The sequence below is a fragment of the Mastigoproctus giganteus genome, chromosome 1 (genome assembly GCF_048544385.1).
Source record: "Mastigoproctus giganteus isolate SK-2022 chromosome 1, ASM4854438v1, whole genome shotgun sequence".
Lineage (NCBI taxonomy): Eukaryota > Metazoa > Arthropoda > Arachnida > Uropygi > Thelyphonidae > Mastigoproctus > Mastigoproctus giganteus.
Genome location: NC_143575.1, coordinates 17545399 through 17562664, shown reverse-complemented (window position 1 = coordinate 17562664; position 17266 = coordinate 17545399). Strand labels below are relative to the sequence as shown.

Genomic DNA, 17266 nt, shown 5'->3' with positions numbered 1-17266 from the left:
AAAGTCATTGTCATGTTCGTGCTCTCTTGTTCTTCATTGATGAAGGTACGCGATGTGGCCGTTGGCTGTTATAGCCCATTCACGACAAAGTGCGACTAGTGGTCCGTTGCAATATTTTGTTCTGCCCACTAATGTTGTATTCTGATGTGATGTGTGACATTGTGGCCCATCTGTTTGCTTGCACAATTCTAGCCATCCTCCTCTGACCTCTCTCATCAACAAGTGATTTTCTTCCAGAGGAGTGCCGTTGAGAGGATGTTTTCTGTTCGTTGCACCATTTCGATACACCCTTGAAACTGTGGTGTGTGAAAAGTTCAGAACTGCCATCGCAGAGATGCTTTTGTCCAGCACATCTTGCACCTACTGCCATGTCACGTTCAAAGTCCGTTAGATCACTCCCTTTCCCCATTCTTGCTATGGTTTGTATGCTTAACTGATACTAAAAAGGTTATTCTGCTGCATTTATATCCACAACCGTGGTCATGTGACTTGCAACGGTGTGGGACAAACCGTTTGTGTGCACAGCAGGGGTGTACCTAATAAAGTGGAGCGCAGTGTAGGTGTGATCATTCTTAAGCAGTCAATATATGAGTGGTGCAAAAGTAAAGGCACATGAAATGAACTGCTTGATTCTGTTGGCACACTGATCAAACCGTAAGGTATTAGCATCAATAGTTTGGCTTTGTTTATAGGCATATTTTTTTGTTTTTTTGCTTGTGTTGAGATTAGTTTTTTTACATAGAATAGAATAAACTTCCATTAAAATTTTGAGTTTTGTTCTGATTTTCAGCTCAGCCCAAAAGTGAGTGTTTGCTTTTAGCTATGAATTCCATAATTTTACTTTCCAACCATTATTTATAAATATTTGTAATGTTATTATTTTTCAACATTCCAAAAATTACAGCACATTGAATGGGCTCTCTCAAATATAGGTAGCAGTGAACATGTTAATAGAGTCCCACCATACAAAGAGCTCTCTTGTTTGAACTCATGTTTGATAATACTGAAGCCATGAATGTGCAACAATTCCAGTTAGGATTTCACAAGAGGATATTTCCAGAGCAAGCAGAAATAAATCACAAAGACAGGGAATGTGCTAAAAAAAATTTCGACACTTACAAGTCTGTATATCTTCTTATTATGTGCATAGTATCTGTGATAAGCTTAAACTCTAGAATAGCTTTTAGTCTTGCATAATTTTGATGTGGTGTGGTGTGCCCAATAGGAACTTGGTTTGACTAAAACGAGTTGAATTTTTCACTTTCATCTGGCTACAGTATAATTCTTTGCTCATGTCAAGATGAGTTGGGTTGTTGTATAACACACCACAGGTAATTATAACTAAATAATTCACAGGTCATTCCACCAAATTTGAAGAGCTGATTGCATCATATCAATTTAATTCCACTCACACAGATGCAGCAGATGTATACATTCTTCCCATCCACCTCCTATTCTGACCTTTAAACTTTTGAAACACCAAAGCTATCCCCCCAGAACTTGCATCTGAAAACAAGAATACTAAATAACCTTTTCCCACTGGGAATATGTCCAAATAATAATAATAACCTTCTGACCAGAAGTAACAACTATTTTGATTTTGTCCTGTGTTTAAATTGTGGGCTTTATTTAATATCAGAAATAGTTTTTCAGTCTGATCAAGTTTAAATTTTAATCAAAATACAGTTAAACTTGAAGTGTACTAAACTTACCTCAAAGAGATAAGTTTAGTATAATTCAAGTTCTCTTGAATGCTACTTTTCTAAACTCATGGCTATCACCCTAAAAATGACATTGTGCCAATATAAATAAACCTGCATTTTAAAACTGAAGACTACATTATCTCATCTCAATTCTATATAAAAATAATAAGCACTTGAGCAACATGATACTCAACTCATCTTGTCTTTTTTTTTTTCAAATAACTAATTCAAGAAAACAGCAGACTCCATTGATGAGCAATAGTTTTAGCATAATCAACAGCTCCATAAACAGTGGAAAAGACAGAATGAATCATGTACTTTAAAGCATGAGCCAGTCTTAGCTGTCTCAAGCCAAACCTTCAATTCATTTACATCATCTTGAAATGACACTTGGTAAGAAAGTCTGCCGCCTTATTCCCCCCCCCCCCCGACACACACACCAAAATGTTTCTCCATGCACTTTGATCAAGAAGTTTGGATGGAATCCAGGGCTGGTCTTAGGCCAATTAAGCTGATTGGACCCAACTAGGCCCTCCACCTGAGGGCTTTTTTTTTTTTTTTTTTTGTGTGTGTGTGTTTAACAGTAATCGCCTTGCAAAAGTCCTTTGTCATGCACATTGTTTGAAAAATATAACGCAAATGGCACACATATTTTCAATAATAATGATAATAAGATAAAACATATCCATAATAGGAGGTTCCACAAAACCACTCTGAATAGGGCCCACACTTTCTAGGGCTTATTCTGATGGAATATATTGCACAATTTTGAAGAAGGCAACAAGTTATTATTATTAGTGGCATATGATACAAGAAAGCAAGCTTATAAAGCACCAGCCAAAAAAAAAAACAAAAAGAAGAAAAAGCCTCCACATCACTTGTTCCACCTCTCCAATAATTTGTCTAGTTCTTTGAATCTATCCACTTCCACAACGCCAGATGGAAGTTTGTTCCAACAATCAACCATCCACTGACTGAAGGCAAACCTCAGCACATCTATCCGGCAACCATCATTCCTCAGTCCGAATTTATGGCTCCTCATATGTAGTGTGAGCAAGAGGAAGAATACCATCAGTGCTGAGCCTACTCAATCCATTCAAAGCCTTCAGATCACCTTGCAGGTACCTAGTCTCAAGATGCTGCAATTTGCAGAACTTGCCTGTCTTGGTAAGATCACCATATTGTTCCCTGCACCAGTCTCATTGTGCTTCTCTGCATCTGTTCCAGCAGATCTACATTCTTCCTAAAATGAAATCTCCAGCCCTATATGTGGTACTCAAGATGCAGTGTAACTGTTGCCTTATACAATGGAATAATCACCACCTTGTCCCTCCTAGCAAAATTCTCATATATCATAAACAAAACTCAATGAGTTGTCCTGGTAGCCTGTCTGCATTGCTCAGAGAACTTCATATCTGACTGCACAAATTATCCCCAGGTCGCCTTCATTTTCCATTGCCCTGTGTGTTGGTACGTTAATCCTGGATTACTGCTATTCATATGTAGTATGAGTGCTAAACTTCAACTGCCATTTCTCAGCCCATTTACCTAATTTTTCTAGATCTTGTTGCAGTAGCTTACTCTTGTTACTGTCATTGGCCACCTTGCCAACCACTTTATTATCTACAAACATTGACATTAAGCCTGATATAACTTCTTCAATATCATTAATAAATTTAGAAAACAACATGGGCCCAGCACTGAACCCTGGGGGCTCCGCTAATAACATTAGTCCATGAAGAGCAGTGTCCGTTAATAACCACTATGTCTTCTTCCACCCAACCATGCCTTTATCCAGAGCAGTAACTTGCTCTTAATGGCACACTACTCTAAAGTTGTACAGCAGTCTTTTATGTGCAACAGTATCAAAATCTTTCCTGAAATCCAAGCGTATGATATCAAAATAATTTTTTGTATCCAATTTCTTTGTTATTGTATCATAATATCTAATCAGATTGGTCAGAAAAGATCACCCCTTAACAAGATGCACTTGCACTTGCAATCATTCAAATCTTAACACTTAAACTCGTAACTGTCATTAATCAATTGCCTGCAACTGATAATATGAAGACAGACAAAATTCTACAGTTTATCATTAAATGTTTTAGCCTGTATTTGATTGAATCCCTCAGAATTATTTTCAATAAACTATTGAAAGTATTTTTGTCCCTATATGGCATATGTGCTCTTAAGATATCCCCTTCCCCTCAAAGTTTCTAGCCACTGCAGCTATGCACTTTAGTGCAATCTCTTGTTCTTCATGTTTAAGTTTCTTTAGAAACAGTGCTGAAGGCATTAACCAACTAGATTCTCTCTCACAGGCCTCAGCAAATTCATTAAACTTTGCATGATAGATCAGTGACAGTAATCTTATTATGATTACTAGTAGCATCATTGGATCACTTGAGGAGAAAGCAGTGTTGGTGGTTACATAATAATCACCGCCATAGTTTGAGCACTTGTCTGCCAGTAGTTTGGGATAAGTGCATGGACACGTACTGACCGAGAAGAAATTGTAATCAGACCATCTATATGACATCACATAACTTTTCTAATTGCTTCCTTAAGTTTCTTCCCTAACACATTAAAAGAGATGTCCAGGGCAGCGTTTCTGAAACTGGGATCCATGGACCCCTGTTATTGTTGTTTTGTGTGTTTTTTTTTTTTTTAGGAGCCTCCTTATTATAAGGAGCATTAGCAACTAGGGCCATATTGCTCTGGGTATATGCAGTGGTCATTCCCTGACCTTTCCGCATCCTCCATATTTGGTGGGTACAGGCTCGAACACCGGTCTAATCAAGAAGCGTGTGCTACGCACTGCTGCTCCTGCCCACCTGGCTATGGAGGCACCCAGTGGACCCCTGGGCACCTCCAAAATGAATCCAAAATTTATTCATTCTATGTATAGCAAATTGATGATAAATAAAGTTATTATTATTTATTTATGTTAAAATAAGAATAGAGTTCAGTTGTTTTAAACATAAATCTGAATTTTCTTTTCAGAAAACCCAGTGTTCATACATATACAGTATATACACACACAGAGAAACATATGCATATATATCATCATCATCATCAGCCATTTTCAATCCACTGCAGGATGAAGGTCTCTCCAGCAACTTTCCAGTTCCTTCTGTTTTGTGCAATGGCCATCCATTTACTACCCACGAACTCATGAATTTCATCTATCCATCTCTGCCATTATCTTCCAGGTTTTCTTCTAGCTCCTCTTGGGTACCATTCTGTTATTTTCTTAGTCCATCTGTCATCCTGTCTTCGAGCTATGTGTCCTGCCCAAGACCATTTTAGTTCTTTAGTTTTGATTAGAATGTCCTTTACTTGAGTTTGCTGCCTAATCCATGTGTTTCTCTTCTTATCTAACAGTCTGATTCCCAATATAATTCATTCCATTCTTTGCTGTGTAGTTCTCAGCTTCTCTTCCATTCTTTTGGGGTGAGTGCTCAGTTTCACTTCCATAAGCCATGGTGGGAAGTATACATTGGTTTATTATTTTACATTTCAGACAAACTGGGATATTGCTCTTCAGTATGTGACTATATTTCCTGAATGCTATCCATCCAAAATTTATTCTTCCCTTATCTTCCAGCCATTTATCATTATTACAAACTAATAACTTGTCCCAGATAAGTATATGACTCCACCTTTTCAATTACTGCTCCTTCAATCATATGTCCCTTTCTGTGGCATACTTGTTCATCATTACTTTTGTTTTAGCCATATTCATCTTTAGTCCCAAATCCTTACTAATTGTGCATAACTGATTCAGATTTTCCTCTAATTCTTTGGGATCATGGCTTATGACGACAGTGTCAACTGCAAATTGTAAATGGTTTAGGTACTCTCCATTCACATTGACTCCTTTCTGCAATCAGTCTAATCTTCTGAAAGCTTCCTCAAGGGCAGCAGTAAACAGCTTCGGAGATATTGTGTCTCCTTGTCGAACTCCTTTCTCGAATTTAAATTTCCTACTGTCTTTGTCTAGTCTAATAAAGGAGGTAGCACTCTCATATATTTTCTTCAAAATCATAATATATGGGGTATCTATGCCTTGTCTTTCCAGTGTCAGAAACATTGCCTTATGCTGTATGGAGTCAAATGCCTTTTCATAATCCGCAAATGCCAGGCATAATGGTGTTTTATATCCATTTGCTTTCTCCATTAGCTGTGATATTACGTGAAGGTGATCTAGTTGAGAATCCTGTCCTAAAGCCAGCTTACTCTTTCGGTTGATTCTCATTAAGTATTCTTTCTAATCTGTTTTTAGTAATGACCCTTGTGAACAACTTGTAGATGTGGGATAACAAGCTAATTGGTCTATAATTTCCAATTTCCGATTTATCTCCTTTCCTATGCAGCAAAATTATGATTGCATTATTCCACTGGTTAGGCGTCACACCTTTTCTAATGCACTTTGTGAAAAGTCTTGCCAGTTTTTGTGTTGTCTCTTCCTCCCAATTTTAACAACTCTACAGTAACTTCATCTTCCCTTGGGGCTTTCCGATTCTTCATTTTCTTCAATGCATGTTCTACCTCATCAGGAAGAATATCGGGTATGTCATATGTGTTGCTAATTTGCGATCCATCTTCCCCACTGCTGGCATCATTCCCTCACTCCTTGTATAATTCTCTATAGTAGTCTTCTTCTATTTAAAAGTACACCATCGCTATTCTTCAGTTTCAGTATTATTTGTATTTCTGTATTACTGCTCATGGCTGCTGATTTAAATCCTTTGTTTTCCCTTAATACTTGTTCTACTTTTCTTGTGTTAAATCTTCTTATGTCCTCTCTGAGTCTCTTTCTAATGGCTTTGCATAACTCGGTATACTCAATTTTCTCCTTGTCAGTGTTTATCTTGCTCTTCATTTGTCGCCTTCGGTTCATCATTTTTTATTTCTTTGGATTTCATTTGTAATATTCCTCATCGATATCTTGGTACTGAGCAGTCTGCAGAAGCTCAGATTTTTTCTTAAGTTTCAGTGCATACTGCTTTTTCTCCTCTTCTGTTATCTCAAAGACCTTTGTGTTATTTACTCGTCAGTTTTTTCCTTTCCTTTCCTACATCTATATCAATTGTGCATCTTACCATTCTGTGATCACTTCCAACATTTACCTTATTCCGGACGGTAACATCATTCACGATATATCTTCTGTTAGTGAGTATGAAGTCGATTTCATTAGTTGTTAATCCATTTTGACTCTTCCATGTCCACTTTCTGTTCAGCCTTTTCTTGAAAATAGTGTTCATTAATGACAATCCTTGAGATTCTGCAAATTCCACAAGTCTTTCACCTCTTTCATTTCTTTCACCAATTCCAAAATTTCCTATAGTTCCCCTCTCTGCGCTGTTATGTCTTTTTCCAACCTTAGCATTGAAGTACCCCATAATGATAGTGTATTGGGTTTTCTGCTCATCTAGAAAACTCAATTTCGGTGTACATTTCTTCAACCTATTCATCATCATGGCTCGATGTTGGTGCATAAATCATTATAACCTTTAGCTTGCACCTCTTAGAAATCCTGAGTATTAGTCTTGACACTCTTGGTGATGTACATTTGAATTCCAAAATGTTGTTTTTTAAATCTTTATGGACCAGAAACCCAACTCCACCTTCACTCCTTTTTCACTGTTTCCATTGGTGTACAGCAGATTTCCACTTGATAAACTTATAAATGATTCATTTCTTCTTCTTGTTTCAGCCAAACCGATGATATTCCAATTCACATTTTTTAATTCCTTTTCCAGCTCTAATATCCTGTCTTCACCGATGAGTGATCTTACGTTGTAACAGGCCAAGTTCAGTTTTTGTGCATGGCAGCCTGGTCATACCCAGAGATTCTTAACACCCTCTGCTTCCACTGTGATCCTCTTGCTGCCGTAAGAGGAGGAGTGAAAGCTGCTGGGGTCTGAGGGCCATTTGTTTCGTTGTGCTGTCATATGCTGGAGGGTTTGGTCTTTTATCTTCACACTGACTAGGCATCTTGAAGAGAACCCCTCTACACGTTCATTGCCACCTACCTAAGTGACGTAACTGGGCTTACCATCGAGGAGGTGTGCACGAGTGGATTTTAGAGAGGCAGGCCAACCGGACTTCTCCTAAATCTTCTGTAATAGAAAGATATTGGATCCATCAGTGTTTTAGACTGAGTGTCTGATAACACACAGAATACCTCTGCAAACTTATTTGATTTTTGAAGGGGTCCGGAGATCTCAGTATTTTGGGAAACACTGGTCTAATGGTTATGGATTTGCCGTAACCTCTGTTCAGTGCTGTTTGAACCATTATTGGGTTTTGTATGACACCATCATGGAGAAAGATTGCACATTTTCACAGCAAACTTGGTCTTTCTTAGTACAGAAGGTAATGAGAAAACACTGCATATAACATGTATAAAATCCTTAGGGTTACAGAGCTGTCTTTGTATAGAATATTTATCATCTTGATCTCTTTTAATGAACAACATCTCTCAAGGTGAATTTCTATGGGCATGCATCTTTTTATATGCAAAAACTGGGTGATGCTTTTCATTATCATTATTTTTGCTTATGTTTCATTATTATTAGCCATATGATGTGAGGAAGCTTGAGGCTTATTCTGCACGAATTCCCGAATGATGATAACCAGCTCAGGACCCTCGATTTGCTAAGCCCATACTCACCAGATGTGAGCCCCTGGGATAAATGCATATGAATATATGACAAAGTGCACTGCTTGCCCATATTGTAGCTTTTATACTATTAGGCAAGAAAATTACATTTTCTTTTGTACATATTCCATATCCATTTCTTTCTGTGCTCATTTGTACCTTACTTACTGAACATCCCTTGCATAATATTTAACAATTATCTTTGATGAAATACAAATGTTATGACTTTTGACAAATTTTTAAAAATTATATTAAACTTTAGACTATGTAATTTCTTATGTAGGTCAATATCACACCGGTTTGTTACAACAGTTTGGTGGATATTTACTTTAGTTGTTGTGTGTATGTACATCTCCAGTCTAGCTTCTTTGATTATCCAGGACCGAACTCAGTCAGCAAGCACATCTACTTCTACAAATCCTTTCCCTGATAGCTTTGCTCTCATGGAGGTAAACATGTAGTTTCTTGTTTTAAACTTTAAAATAAAGTTTAAAATCTGATTAGTTTAAATTATTTTCGAATACGAATTAATCGAAATACGAATTAAGTCCAGTTTGCAAATCAACACCAGCATTGTTATAACCAGTGCTTTTTTTGTAAAAAAAAATAGGTGCCGGTACTCATCCTTTGCTATCATGAAAAATTGAAAATTAAAAGGACATGAAAAGTACAGTGCTTTAAAAAATAATTGCCTGATATTGTTACTTTAATAGTAATGTTTTTGGAATAAGAAAAACAAATTAAGTATATTAACACACAGTTTATTAAGCATAAATTTATTATTGAAGTATATAAAACGTAATTAAATGTGTAAAAATAAGTAAAAATTAGAAAAAAATAAGTAAAAATAATTTCATAAGAAAGTTTTTATAGAATATTCCAAATTTTTATTGAGTTCTCATCCAACACACTATGCCGACTTCTTTTCTTTCTGTTTGTGTCTGATGCTGAATGTTGTTTCCGAAGCAGTCACGAATTGACATATTTTGCTGGATCGAAGCATATCAGCGGTGGGCCTAAAATTTTAAGAAATAATAGTGAAGAAATTGTTTTTGTTATCAACGAAGCTCTGGTCGGGCTGACGATCAGATTCATTTGTGAAAATCCTCGTTCGCATTCACTCGATGAAATTGGTATCATACTCAGAGCATTCATCAAATGCTGTTCAATTTTTCCGAAACTGTCTTTTTGATTAGGTATTCCCGAAATGCACAAATTGTATCTCTTTCATTTAACTGAAACTTAATTGACAATTTTCTAACTTCATTCTCACCAAATGTCAACATTTCACGTTTAGAAGGTTTAATACTTTCGTTGTCCTCATTTTACTTCTCTTATCATCGATATTGTCACTAGTTCTTAAATTTGAATTTTTTTTTTTTTTGAAACTTCAGAAATGTCGGTGTTATTCAGATATTCAGCTACTGTCACCATGTAAACAGAGATAGGGAAAATTTACAGAAAAATGTCGATAACGCACTTCTGAGAAACAACATCACTATTTGTCGGGCTAAAAGAAAATCACTCTCTCTGCTAATTCTAGAACTTAGGTGCTTACAGTCAATTCACAGCAGTGTTCAGCCTACAACCCACGCGGAAAGTGAATTAAAACAGCATTTTAAATTTTGCTAATTATCAAAAAATTTTTCTCATTAAATTTGTTTAGTAAATGTAATTGTGTATTGTGCTTAATAAAATTTTCGAATATTTTCAATTTTATGTGTATCATTATTTTTATTTATTCACCTTATATTCATCTTAAGCAGTGATCCTTTCAGGTTGTAAATTTTCTAAAGTTAGCATTGAAAGGCAAAAGCAAGGTATTTTTTTTGAAAAACAAAAGTAAGTGATTTTTTTTATTTTAATAAAATCTAAAAAATAAATTAGTGACATACACATAAAAGCATTGTGAATTTGCATTTTTTTTATATATAACCTGAAAATAAAAAACGGTAACATGAAAACAAACTTCCTTTTACATGTAACAAGATATGGAAAATGTAACACACTAATTTTCTCGAATCACTCAGTGTGGCCCCCTGAAAGAAATCAAACTTTGATTATGGCCCCTGTACAGGAAAAAGTTGGATACCACTGCAGTAGAAGGTGGACCAGAGCCCATTGGGAATACTGCTTGATCTGCTCACTGTTGACCAGCTCAACTTCTCCATATGTGGGACAGACAGGTGGTCGGATAGGTTTTACCGGGTACCACTAAGTTGTAGAATGATTAACCCCTTTAGCTCTCTCAATTCTTGCTTAGCAGCAGCACTAATTTCCTAAATTGCCTGAAGGCCAGAAGTGCAAAAAGTGCGTACCCAGTTGTCTCTCCTAAGCCATTCGTTATATGAAAATTTTCTTCACGCAACGGAAACTATTTTAAATATAATTTCCAAGGAGAATTTAAAAAAGAAATTCGCTATCAAAGGAGTTCGTTAAACAGAGGTCCAACTGAGTAATTTAGAATTCTAAAAACGGTTATAAAGTTTTATATAGAAAATATCTTAACAATAGACAGTAAAAAATGCAAATTTAGTTAAATAACTTTAAGCTTATTTCAATAGTCAGTAAACATGCGAAAAAATTTACGCAATATTTCAAATTTCAAAGTGTACTGCATCCAAATATCACATGTCACCGTTAATAAAGGTGCCAGTACGCCATACTGTTGCATACCGTCCCAAAAAAAGCACTGGTTATAAAAATTCACGACCTGGTTTCAGTGATTCTTACTAATGAAATATAGGTTACTGTAACAGTCCCAAATCTGGTAAATCACAGAATTTACTAATTCACTTTAGTAAAAGCCCGAAATTTGGACTTCTACCAAAGCAAATTAGTAAAAGTCTAAATTGTTTCTATTATTTGACTGAAATCCTGTTTATTAAGCCCAAAATGTCAACTTATATTTCACGTTATTTCGGACTTTTACTGTTCTGATACAGTAAACCCTAGTATTTAAGAGTTAACATTTTTAAAACCCATTTGATAATAATTTGTGAATTATTTTTCATTAAAGGTTGTCTGTGTTATACATTCACTATATTCCGTTTATAGTGAATATGTTACCTGGGCAACCCTGAAGAGATAGCAGCCATGTCTGTCCCTATACTCTTGTTTAAAAATCAGAAAAGTGAATGAACCATTGATATGGAACATTTTTGATATTTCAGACTTTTGTAAACTCCTTGACCACTAGGTCAGAGGAGTTTACAATTAATCATGTTGGAGTATAAACAGAACATTCTTCTTAAATGTTTGAAATTCAATTTAGAAATTTAGACATTTCTAAATTGAATTGGCAAAAGTGAATTGGTAAATCCTAGGATTTACTGGATTTCAGGCTTTTATGGTAACACATACTGTATATGCCATTAAACATTTTAATATATGATAATTGCATTTATGTATCCTCCTATGAACATTATTAATCATAGATATTTTGGAATGGCAAATTATACTACAGTATATTACTATAAAATATAAAGAAAAACTGTGATAACTAGCTTGTTACTCTTGGTACTTAAAGAGGATGAAAAATAGAAGCAATTGATTTTTATTTTGAATTTTTAGTACCTTTTATTTTGATTTCAATTGCAATAAAATTCTTTTTAATACTTTTTTTTACCCTTTCCTTCCACAGAGCACAGTATCTAAAGGAAATCCACAGCTTGGTGTGCTGGCTGGTGGTGCTACTGAGAACTTCTTTAAGGTTTGAGCTTATTTTATTAAGTTGTTTTTATATCATTTTAGTGCAGTACAATCAAAACTCTATACAAGTGCCCAGGCTAGAGATATCCAAAAATACACACATATACTCAGCATCTATAAGGTGTATTAAAATAATTTTTTTGTTATTATACAGAGTAACTCACCAAGTTTTTATGAAGGTTAGTAAAGTTCAATGTGGGCACCTTTTGTAGCTCAACAGATGTCAAAACGATATTCGAGCTCTTGTCAAGTGTTTTCCAACATCTGAGGCATTAGAGCAACTGCTTTAACGATAAGCTGTTTCAAATCGTCCAAATCCCAAACTTTTCTCTAGTACACACAGTCTTTAATAAAGCCCCATGCAAAAAAGTCCAATGGAGTCATATCCGAAGATCTAGGTGGCCAGGCAGTTGGGCCTCCTCTTCTGATCCAACGTCCAGGAAAAGTGTTGGTCTAAAACATGGTAACATCTCGATGGAAGTGTGGTGGAGCACCATCTTGCTGAAACCTCAGACGTGGGGAATCTGTGGAACAGCAAAGATCTGCAGCATGTCAAGGTAAGTGTGTCCCATTACTGTGGGCTCTATGAAAAAAATGGACAGATGATGCCACTTTTGTGCACTCCTAACCAGGCATTGACTTATGCAATAGCCGTTCTTATGCTGTTTTTGCGTGTGCACAACTACTAGTGATGTGCCTGCACTAATGACCTTGACAGCATGACAAAACAAATCGTGGAGAGATTTCCTATTGACTGTGCTTTCGTTTGAGAAAATGTAATGAGTGGTTCTCGTATTATAAGCTGTTATTTTTGGATACCTCTAGCCTGGACACCCTGTATAATGACCCCCCCCCCCCAGGGGAATGAGAAAACAGTTGTTATATCGAGGACATTTATTGATCATTCATAAAATCAGTAACAAAAGCTTGAACTACATTTAACGTAATTCTACTAATACAATATAGTATAATTTTATTTATAATCAGTACTGTAGTATTAAACAAGAAAATCATGATTGTTAATTTTGCATTGATCGTAGAGTGCAGTAAGGTTACAATTAAATTGTAAATTTCACTACATAGGATGCATACGTATCAAGACCTAACAAGAGAATTGTTTTGTACTTTAAAAGTATTTTTTCAAAACATGCTGTTTCATTGGTAGAGCATGTTTTAAAAGAGAATTATGAAGGTATGTGATAGCAGTTATTTCACTTTTGCAGTTAGGCTGCCCTTGACTTCATTCGTGCATGTCCTGAAACATTCAATGTCCGCATCCACTTCTGTATAATCTTTGAAGCTTAAATTTTCTTCTAAGTTTAGGTAATGATGCACATGCTCAAATATTTCTTCCCTATTATCAGACTGTTCTTCACAATTAATAGAGGAAGAAGCATGTGAAATTTCACACATTGCATCATCCAAGGCCATATTAAATCCAGCATGTTTGAAGCAGTGGTGATCACTTTTTCATCAACTTCATCCCATGCTGAAACACATTGCCTGCAGGATGTCGATTTCACATTGAATTTTGCTTTCAAGACATAGCACAGTTTTGTTTAATAGTATTTTTCAGTAATTTTTCTTAAAATACTGGATTAAACTTTGACGAAGTGGCTGAAGAACTGACATCATATTTGGTGGTAGGTACTCAACAGTGATTGCACATAGGTCATTTACTTGACAACCAGTGGTGTAGTTATTCACAAACAGCAAAATTTTTGTATTCTCTAACTCATCCTGCAATCTAGGTGTCTGATCTGTTCTTCATAGATTTGTGGTGTCATCCATGCATTTTGATTTGCTCGATACATAGTCAGTAATGTCTTCAAACCTATAAAACATTGCGGCTTCTGGGCTTTCCCAATGATTAAAAGAGGAAGCTTCTCTGTGCCAGACATGTTTGGTGGGTCGGCGCCTCCGTAGCCAGGTGGGAAGGAGCAGCAGTGCGTAGTACATGCTTCTTGATTAGACCGGGGTTCGAGCCCGTCACCACCAAATACGAAGCATGCGGAAAGGTCAGGGAATGACCACTGCACCGGAGCAATATGGCCTTAGTTGCTAATGCTCCAAAAAACCCAACAACAACAACATGTTTGGTGCTAGGAGAATGGTAATCCGTTATTTGGCCTTTTTTTTCTGCCACTACATTTCTCGCTTTTAAATATAAGTGTTTTATCTGGTAGCAATTTAAAAGGTCCAGTTTCATCATCATTGAAGATGTCATTGTGGTCGTATATTAGCAAAACATTTTTTAAATGATTTTCTTTACATTTCTTTGTAGTATCAATGTCCCTGGCTGTACTTTCACCACACACTTTTTTTGAAAGACAGGCCATGCTGAGTCTTAAATTTCTGAAACCATCCATATGGACTTTTAAATTCTTCAATCTCCATTCAGTGTGCAAACGATTTAGCCTTAGCTTTTAAAAGATTTCCATCTACAAAAACGTTTTTTTGCCCGTGTCATCATTAGCCATTCCAAAAGTACCTTATCAACATCTGGATACTTTGCCCTTCATACACAAATCCTACCTGGTGTGGCAGATTTATTTAAACTTTCAATCTTTTTCTGATCTTTCAGAATAGTGAATAGAGTACTCTTAGGAATGTTTGGTGATATCAGTCTTAGAATGCACACCATTATTTACAGCTTGCAAAATCCTAATTTTATCTGCAATTGGCAAAGTTGTCCACTTTCTTGGTTGTTGTTATGTTGTTGTTATTTGGGTTTTTTAGGAGCATTAAAAAAGTAATTTCACTTGATTTTAAAGATAAACTGTCTTCGACAAAATCTCTAAAATCATTAATTTTAATTTCATATTTTATCAGAAAACTTAAATTTCTTATTCAGTTTTCACCGTCTTCCCACTGAGACGAAAGTTCTTTCACATTCCACAATTTCGGGTAGCGTATGTTTAAAATTTCTTTCAATGGTATCATTATTTTCTTTATTTAATTTAAAATCACTCTGTTGCATTAATAACTTGTCACAAGGTAATTTTTTTTATTTTCGATTTTGATTCATTCAAATTCTTTCCACTTCAACATGCTCTCAATTTTAGCTTCATAATATCCTTCAGAATTTTTCAAATTAGCAATAGCACTGATAGTTCGAATAATTAATTTATATGCTTTTACTGTTGTGATTCTGTAAAGCTTCTGAAAGGTAAGAGAGCTCCTGCAGGATGTCGATCATTAGTGCTAAATGGTTAAGAAATTCCAAATTTAAGTCGAATTAATAATCCAGAATATTTAAACTTCTGATTCAAAACATTTGCACAAAGCGGGATAATTCCTCCAACCCACAATTGCCGTCCGCAAGCTACAAGCTGCTCATCGTGGCCTGAACACACGATCGATCTTTATAGTTTCCACATTTTTAGCAATCATCCTTAACTTACACTAGTTTTTTGGAGATTGGTGATAGTTTTTTTTTTTTTTTTAATTATTGTCTGTATGCCATTATATTTTAGAACATTTTCTACACAGTGAAAGGCTCGACAAAGTTTCAAAAAATGCCAACATTTCATCTTCATAAAGTTTATATAATTTCTTAGTTGCCAGAATCCCCCTCTATGTTGCTACTGTCACTAGTTCTTTGAAACAGTGCAAAATTTCGGAATGACATGGTATTCTGCTACTGTGACCATGTAAACAGACAAGAGAATTTATTGGAAGGCTTGGATCACTCACTTCTCCAAAAAACTTATTGCCCGTTTGTCGGAGTAAAGGGGAACCACAACACAAGTTGACAAAGGCAATAATCCGTGTCGAGAATCTTCTTAATCCTCTGACTGGCTATGGAAAGCATATTGACTAGCGCAACTTCTCGGTATGTGACTGCATAGGTTTTACGGACACCACTAACATTGTGAAACAGTAATCCCTTTCATCCTTAATTCGCACTTTCTAATTACCTAAATTGCCTAAAGGCCAGAGGTGAGAATAATGCATACACAGTTGTCTCTCCTAATCCGTTCGTTACATGGAAATTTTCTTTGTTCAACAGAAACTATTTTAAATGTAATTATCAAGGGAAATCAAAAAAATTCGCTATAAAGAAGTTCGTTAAACAGAGGTCGGACTGTAATTAAATCAAAAATGAAGCAATTCTAAAATACATAACTGATCGATTGCACCATTAAAATGGTGGGAATGGAGCCCCCCCTCGCTCCTCTGTAGATTTGGCTCCGGATACTCAATAATTGTATTCAGGATTTTATTTGTAAAATAAATGATCGTCTCAACAATGGGCTTGCATACTTTCAAAAAAAAATAACAATGGGCTCTTGCAAGACCACTATAGCTCACCACTGGTTATCACGTTGCTGCGATTAGCTGTCTTCTCCTCAAGAAAAGCTGCTGTGCATAGTTGGTGAGAACTTGATACTCATCCTTAGTATCCACTAGGTGGTTTTCTTTGCCTTTTGGTATATAAGTCAGCTTTGTGATAAGCTGGCTGCGGAGGTCATCATAGAGGAGGCACTCATTCATGAGGTGATCCCAGTCCTCAGTTCCTCCACAGGAGCATGTTGGATCCTCTTCTAGGCCAAAGGTTGTTAGTTTTGCCTTTATTGCACCATGGCCAGTAAGCAAATAGATGGCATACAGACCTGGAGAAAACCATGTTGGGGATTTTGGATAAACTCTGCTTATATCTGGGATGAATCTCCTGGTGATGTCCCCCTTGGTTGACTTTGTCCATCGGTCCTGCCACACCTGCTGCATATGTGCTCGAAGTCTCCTCTTCTCCATTTTTTGGTTGTTGGTTAGATTCAGCTCGAATCCCAAGCACGTCTGAGACACGCCCTTTGAAAGATGATACAACATGCCAGTTCTCACCAGGTTGAGGGCCTCCCCACCAGGACCTGGAGGGCATGAGTACTCACAGTGCAGCAGTGGAGAGCAGGATTGTGCATTGAGTGGAATCCAGGATTTGTCTGTTTACTGCAGTCATAGCCTTGCTAAACCAAACTCCGGCTGCATACATAATCACAGGAATGAAGATAGCTTTGTAGTGCAGTGAGAGAGTTCGCTTGTTGAGACTCCAGTCCCGACAGGAGATCCTAGCAACCATGGCTTCTTACTTTGGTTCTTATGTATTTGAGATGAGCTTGGAAAGAGGTTTCTGTCTAGTACTATGCCAAGATATTTGAGTTGCTCCAACAACTTTACGATCTTA

At 36.3% G+C, this 17266-nt stretch overlaps 1 protein-coding gene across 1 annotated transcript in view; it reads left to right on the top strand.

Moving 5' to 3' along the window:
* Positions 1-17266, top strand: part of LOC150090591 (glutamate receptor 1-like) — a 194034-nt gene that overhangs the window by 109194 nt on the left and 67574 nt on the right. The window contains exons 11-12 of the mRNA XM_090371710.1: positions 8654-8819; positions 12014-12082. Coding sequence (XP_090227836.1) covers positions 8654-8819; positions 12014-12082 — 235 coding nt within the window. The remainder of the gene's footprint in view (positions 1-8653; positions 8820-12013; positions 12083-17266) is intronic.